Below are 7,384 nucleotides of genomic sequence, written 5' to 3'. Positions count from 1 at the left end.
GCGACAAACCTGTATCTCTGGTGTGCAATTTTACTGTTTTTCCACATTTGGCCTAAGATTTATTTGGCTGTTCTGGGTTTACGTAAAGTCGAATTGTCATGACAAATGAACTAAAATAAAAATCTCATCGCATTGACGTGCACTGAAAGGTAATACGTGTTTTCCCTTTTTTTCTAAAAGTTGTTTTGTTTTTGTTGTTGGATTTTTTTTTCTTGACCAGCGACAATATATAGGACAGCCAACAATCTATTGTAGTTTTTGAATTAAAACGCATTTCAATGCACATTGCCCACTCTTTAATAATGTTATAAAGTAAAAAAAAAAAAATAATAATGCCTACAAGTGTGCAACCTCATGCTTATATTTCTGATACTAAATATGTATTTAATAATTAATGCAAGTCAATTTGAGAGTCTCCTGAGGTCTCTGCTGGATTGATCTATCAGGCCTTTGGTGACACTGCCAGATCATCCGTGTCATAAATAAGTAAACATTGTGTGAAGAGTGACAGATAGTGAAGATATTAGTCGAGCGGAGTGTGATATGTGCTGCAGCTGCACTCTTCAGGCATTTCAGAGCTCAAGGCCTTAAACGCTTTGAAATGTTCATTTCAAGGCTTTTTTGGTGGTGTTGTCCATGTCGAAAAAAGCCAGGTCAAAAAAGGTCCAAGTTTTGCTGCTTAATAAACTTTTCAAACATCTGTCTATGAAATAGGACTTAAAAATAATGAAACTATATGAATTTAGTTCTCAGTGTTTGTTATTAAAACTACAAAAATATTGTGAAACACAAGAAACGGCTCATATTTATTTATTTTTTGTATAAAAAAAAAGATAAAACATCAAGAACATGCAATTTCTTGGCTATATGTTTGGAATAACTTTATTTAACTTTACACTGAAGCCGCTAGCAATTGCCAGACCGCTTTGCTTTGTCCTTCTTACCGTTTTCCACCTGTTGAAGACATCCTCCACATTTCTTTTAGAAAGACACGTTCCTTCAGACAAAAATGTTGAAGATAACAGTCCCACGTCCTCTCTCTTTCTCTTTCTCTCTCTCTCTCACTGGCTGGAATGAGTTGGAAAATGCATGAAGCAGAAGGCTGCAGTCCGGATTTTATTCCAATGGCTCGTATGGCTTTGAACTCCAGCCGCCCGAGTTTCCTGCAGAGAGCGCCGCAAATCCCACTTGATAACTTCGACAACCCACAACTTTTAGAACACGCAACAGTGATACACTGCGGCCTCGCTCTCGTTCTTTCTTTTACCTCTCTTATAAAAATATAGATGATAAAATTACGGCCTCATCGAGCGAATGACATTAGCAGCAACGTTGGCTGCAGTAATGCAATTGTAAATATTATCTGTTTGCAAATTCCACTAGCAGCACTAGGGTTCACAACATTAGACCCGTAGGTTTTAGGGTGTAAACAGGGAACTGAAAATAGAAATAACAACAACAACAACAACAACAATAATAATAATAATAATAATAATAATAATAATAATAATAATAATAATAATAATAATAATAATAATAATAAAAATAATAATAACATGTGTGTTCACCACTAGTACTGTGTCTATAGACCAAACATAACCTATCAGTGTAAGTGAGGCCATTTAGGTTAATTTAGAACAGGATCTATATTGGTTCAATAGCATATATGAACTTTATCTGAATGCACTTCACTATGGGGAAAAAAACATAACTGTAATATGAATATCTAAAAGTCGGCCTGTGTGGCTCAGTATTTTTTACCAGTATAGGGTTGCGGTGTACGTTTGCACAAGACTTATGAGGACAACAAAAAATGATACGATATTATTAAACAAAGCTGAGTGGCATTTCACATTTTTCGAGGGATTCCTTTTGTCGCTGTTTCTGCTCTTGAGGAATGTGATAGATATAAGCTGTACATATAAACATTTGGTCGATACCTTCCCCACCAAATGCCCCAGACTGTTTACTAAACACAGGTGCTTATTTACCTTGGAGAAGCCCTGCGTACAGACTGAGCTCTCAGTGGAGATACTGTGGTGCATGGTGCACAAAAACATGGGGATGGGGATCTGTAGTGCATACATGCAACTCTCGTGTTTTTTTTTTTTATCCCGAAAAAACGCAGTCATGCAACCTGACGAGCGCGGATTGATGATGCGCGCGGACCAATCGCGCCGTTATTCGGTAAGTGAGCGGTAGTGGAGGGTGGGGGGATGTGTAGGGGGGGCGCTCACCCTCTCCAATGGTCGTCCGGGCATGGGGTCACGTGCAACCCCCCTCCTTCTCCCCTTCTCCCCATCCCATCCTGTCCCTTCTTCCCCATCCCCTCCCTCCCCCCACCCCCCGCTCCCCCATTCATCAGGGGTCGGACTGTGTTGTCTTTTCAATTCATTTATCTGCAGGAATGATTGCGACTATCAGTCTGGAGCTCACCGCCTGACTGAGGAGGTGAAAAGTTGCACCGCGGGAAAGGCGAACCGCAAAAAAACAGCACGAGACGAGAAAACCGCACATGATTTGCGCCGCGCATCGGACGGGCCGGACTTTTTTCGGGGGGAATTCCTCAGGGTTGAAAGAGAAGAAGAGAGGAAAAAAGGCAAAAAGCAACAACGCAAAAAAGTAAATAGAAATAGAAGGGGGACTGGAGTTGGACTCCCTTTTTTGCGCAGCCCGCTTTAAGCCCGCGTAAAAACACTCCGTTCTAGAGACAGACTAGTCGAGAGAGGAGTGTGTGCTCGAGTGTGTGTGCGCGCGCGAGTGTGTGATTCTCGCATTCTTCGCCCGCCGCAGACGCTTGAAGATGCTGCTGGACACCGGAGCGCAGTACCCGGCGATTGGAGTGACTACTTTCGGCTCCTCCAGACATCACTCAACAGGCGAGGTGTCGGACAGGGACGTGGCTTTGGGGATAAATCCGTTCGCCGACGGCATGGGCGCTTTTAAGCTGAACCCCAGCTCCCACGACCTGGGCTCGAGCCAGGCAACGGCGTTCTCTTCTCAGGCGCCCGGTTACGCGGCCGCCGCGGCCGCCCTGGGCCACCCGCACCACTCGCATCACCCGCACCACCCGCATCACCACCACGCGGGCCACGTGGGCTCGTACTCCACATTTAACTCCACACGGGACTTCCTATTCCGTAACCGCGGCTTTGGCGAGGCGGCAGGTGCGCAGCACGGCCTCTTCGCGTCGGCCGCCGCGGCCGCCGCAGCTGCCGGGAGCTTCGCGGCGCCTCACGCGCCCTCGGACGCGGCGGGACACCTGCTGTTCCCCGGGCTGCACGAGCAGGCGGCGCCCAACGTGGTCAACGGGCAGATGCGCCTGGGCTTCTCGGGCGACGTGTACGGACGCGCAGCCGCCGAGCAGTACGGCCACGTGGCCGCGAGCCCGCGGCCCGAGCACTATGCGCCCGCGCCTCTCCACGGCTACGGGGCCGTGAACGTGAACGTGGCGGCCGCGCACCACGGCGCCGGCGCCTTCTTCCGATACATGCGGCAGCCCATCAAACAGGAGCTCATCTGCAAGTGGGTCGAACCCGAGCAGCTCAGCAGCCCCAAGAAGTCGTGCAACAAGACATTCAGCACCATGCACGAGCTCGTCACGCACCTCACCGTGGAGCACGTCGGTGGACCCGAGCAGAGCAACCACATCTGCTTCTGGGAGGAGTGCTCGCGGGAGGGCAAGCCCTTCAAGGCCAAATACAAACTGGTAAACCACATCCGCGTGCACACGGGAGAGAAACCTTTCCCCTGTCCGTTTCCCGGTTGTGGCAAAGTGTTCGCGCGATCAGAAAACCTGAAAATACACAAGAGGACTCACACAGGTAAGATTATTGGAGATGCTTGGATTTTGCATGCTCTGGGTTTATTTAAAGTAGCAAAAATGCAGGAATACTATACGACATAATAATAATAATAATAATAATAATAATAATAATAATAATAATAATAATAATAATAATAATGAACAAAGCATGTGGTTAGCATTATTTAAATATGTACACACAAAATATAAACAATTGTAAAAAACATTATCTAAAATATTGCCTTTATAAATAATATCACTAATAATTAAAAATATATAAATGAAACAGAAACAGAAAATGAAACAGAAAATAATTGGGTTTATCGTCAGTGACTGGCAGTTTATTTTTATGATAAGAACAGTCTAATTGCATTACTTTTGTCTTTGTTTTAAGTGTTATTTTGAAGTTTTATATGTTAATTATTATTATGATAAGAATTGTATTGAAATGTACTAAATTGTATTTTTTTTAATGTAAAAATAAAATGCACTTGTTTAAATGAATTATTATATATTAAGCGCTTGTGATATTTAATAGGGAACAACTTTAATTTTCTCAGAGCTTGTTTTGGTGGCGTTTAAACAGTTCGCTGGTTTAAAATGTCTGTTTTGTGCTTCGCTTTGTGTTGTAGGTGAAAAACCTTTTAAGTGTGAGTTTGACGGCTGTGACAGGAGGTTTGCTAACAGCAGCGACCGAAAGAAACACATGCACGTCCACACGTCAGATAAGCCATATCTGTGCAAAATGTGCGACAAATCGTACACACATCCCAGCTCCCTCCGGAAACACATGAAGGTAGGGGACAACATCAAAAATATTTTTTTTTTCATGTTTATGGCTTTCTTTGAAAATACATTTTGTGTCTTCTTTTTTCTCAACCTGAAATAAATATCTATTTATATATCAATGATTAATTCCCATGATTTTTCTATTTGTTTTGAAGGTCCACGAGTCGACGTCCCAGGGCTCCCAGCCGTCCCCAGCAGCCAGCTCAGGCTACGAGTCCTCCACGCCCCCAACCATCGTCTCTCCGTCCACAGAGAACCAGAGCAGCAGCTCCATATCGCCGGCAGCCTCGTCTACGGTGCACCACACGACCGCTCACAGCACCCTGTCGTCAAATTTTAACGAATGGTACGTGTAAATATTTTCAAACAAGCAAAGAGAGGAAAACAGAAAGACTGCAGAATTAAGACTGCTTGGAAAATCAAAGACTGAAAAGTCAGCCCGATCGCAAGGACCTAAAAAGTGTGACAGAGAGAAAGAGAATGAGTGAGAGATAAAGGGAGAGAATGAAGAACCTCATATATAAGCTATGTGTGGGTTTCCTTGGTAAATGACTGTATAGCAAAACGTGCATGGACGTGGTGCAAGGCGACAACCAGCTTACCAGTCTTTCCCCCCAATATGCATATAAATTTTTATTTTGTGTTTGTTTGTTTGTTATTTTTAAGCTTTTATTTTTTTATTATCACCCCTCCCTTTTTTGAGAGGAACACTGTACACACCGGAGATCACTTGCATGCCACCAGCAGGACAAATCCTGTTTTATTTTCTTTTTCTTTTTCTTTTTTGTACATAAAGATTTACCTAGTTTCAAATGTAATATTTTATTTTGTAAATAGTCATAATACAGTTTTAAGGGATTTTTTTGTGAAAAAAATGTGGTCCCTAGATATATGGAAAAATGAGATGGCTTTACGAATATTGCGATGATTAGTCTTGACTGCAAAGAATGTTATAGTTAATGTGTACCAAATGTGAATTTACTCAGTATTATACCGTCTACACGTTTACCTAACCGATTACTAGTATTAATGTGCTTTTGTATCCAGTGCAACATTTCGTCTCAAGTCCAGTCTGAGTAGCACAGTTGTTGTTGTTATTTAATGTCATGTCGATAAAAATTGTGTAGTGAAAGCCTGAAACTCCGTGTCAATCTTGTTTATGTAAGTGATAAAATATAAAGCTATCTGTTTATTGCAATGCCAGTCGCAGGAAATTATTACTTGTACATAGCTCAGTTTTTCCATATTTATCCGCATGTAAAGGACCGGTAACTCATGTTAGAGCTAGGCCTAATCGGTATTTATGGAGAAATGCGTTGGTAGGGTTATGTAAAATTTAGTTTTCCAAATCATGTTTGGTTACATTTCGTACTATATTAAAGAATTAAACGTACAACAACAACAACGACAATGCCTTTCACATTTTATTTCTCTATGCCTGACGGGATATATATATATATATATATATATATATATATATATATATATATATATATATATATATATATATATATATATATATATATATATAATATCAATCTTGCGCGTCTCTACGGAATATAGGGTTATGTGTGTATGCATACAAACTAAACTAAACTATTTTTTAATTGAAAACTCGTGTTTTATTATGCCTGAGCTCATCAAGTAGCCCTAGTAATGGTAATGGGAAGGGAATGTAAACCGTACCAGTATCTAATTTAACCCTTTAATGTTAATATAAATGCGATCTACACGCCAAAGGGACTCATTCACAGGACTCAAGGCAAGTCAGACACACAATGCATTAACTCTATATTCTGTCAGCATAATCGCATCAGGTCACATCACAGCCTACTTTAAACCACATCGCCCGATTTTTCCTCAATTAATTGCATTTTCTACTTCGTCCAGCTCGAGCCTATGCGTCCAGATCCATCGTGCAGATGGATGTTCGTGTTCAACACGACAAGTCGTGACGGATTTATTTACCAACGTGGCCCTGCTCTCTAAACTGTTGAGGTTACTTAATTGTGGCGCCTAATTATCCTCGATCCAGCAGTTTGTAGGAGTTGGAGGGGGCTGAAATGTAGAGTCAGTACTGGGCTTTGTTCCTGGCTGCAGCCCTCCTGAGCGCCCCATTAGGCAGAGATCACATCAGCCATCATGACTCGCACACGCCAGTGCACTGCACCGCGTGAATTTTTATTTTTGGGGGGGTTATGATAATGAGAGATGGTTGGTTTCAACTTCAGGATGTTGAAGAAAATGTTTAAAATGTATCAATACTGATTTCTACTTAAATTTGAAGTTGTTTGACTTTTGTTCAAGTTTTAGTTAAGAGCTAAACATAGAAATAAACACAACTAAGAATGAGTTTGGTGGCGCGTGCAACTTTGCAACTTTTCTGAATTCGAGCCTGTGCTGGAACTAATAAACCAATCACTGCAATATTTCCTAATTCGAGACTGTTTGTGTTTATTTGCGTTTTGGCGTCAGTTAACAAATAAAAATAAAATGAAATGATAGTCTGCGAGTGTCTGCAATGTTGCAGTATTCGGAGGACTGAGGTATTAAGGAGCGTGCAATAGCCTGCAGTGTTTACATTCCCTCCCCGGGGGTGTGCAGGAGCGCGTGCCCGCGGGTGCACCGGTGTGCGTGCGTCTGAACGGAAGGACGTGTGAGTGGCCAAAAAAAAGATATTGACTTCAGAAAAGAAAAGAGAAAGGGAAAAAAAACAAAACACACACGCACACAGAGAAACACATTCAAACGCTAATAAGCAATAGCGTTGGGATGCATGATGTCTGAGGT

General features: G+C 42.2%; 1 protein-coding gene across 1 annotated transcript; it reads left to right on the top strand.

Annotated features, from left to right (window-relative positions):
* The first annotated feature begins 2,365 nt into the window (after positions 1-2,365).
* zic1 (zic family member 1 (odd-paired homolog, Drosophila)) lies at positions 2,366-5,999 on the top strand. Its single transcript, XM_007253766.4, has 3 exons — positions 2,366-3,824; positions 4,438-4,601; positions 4,750-5,999. The coding sequence occupies exons 1-3, from the start codon at positions 2,804-2,806 to the stop codon at positions 4,948-4,950; spliced, it is 1,386 nt and encodes a 461-aa protein (XP_007253828.2). The 5' UTR covers positions 2,366-2,803; the 3' UTR covers positions 4,951-5,999.
* Positions 6,000-7,384: the final 1,385 nt, after the last annotated feature.

This window comes from Astyanax mexicanus, chromosome 6, assembly GCF_023375975.1.
Source record: "Astyanax mexicanus isolate ESR-SI-001 chromosome 6, AstMex3_surface, whole genome shotgun sequence".
Classification (NCBI taxonomy): Eukaryota; Metazoa; Chordata; class Actinopteri; order Characiformes; family Acestrorhamphidae; genus Astyanax; species Astyanax mexicanus.
The sequence above is the reverse complement of the archived record's forward strand: the minus strand, read 5'-3'. Positions and strand labels throughout refer to the sequence as shown.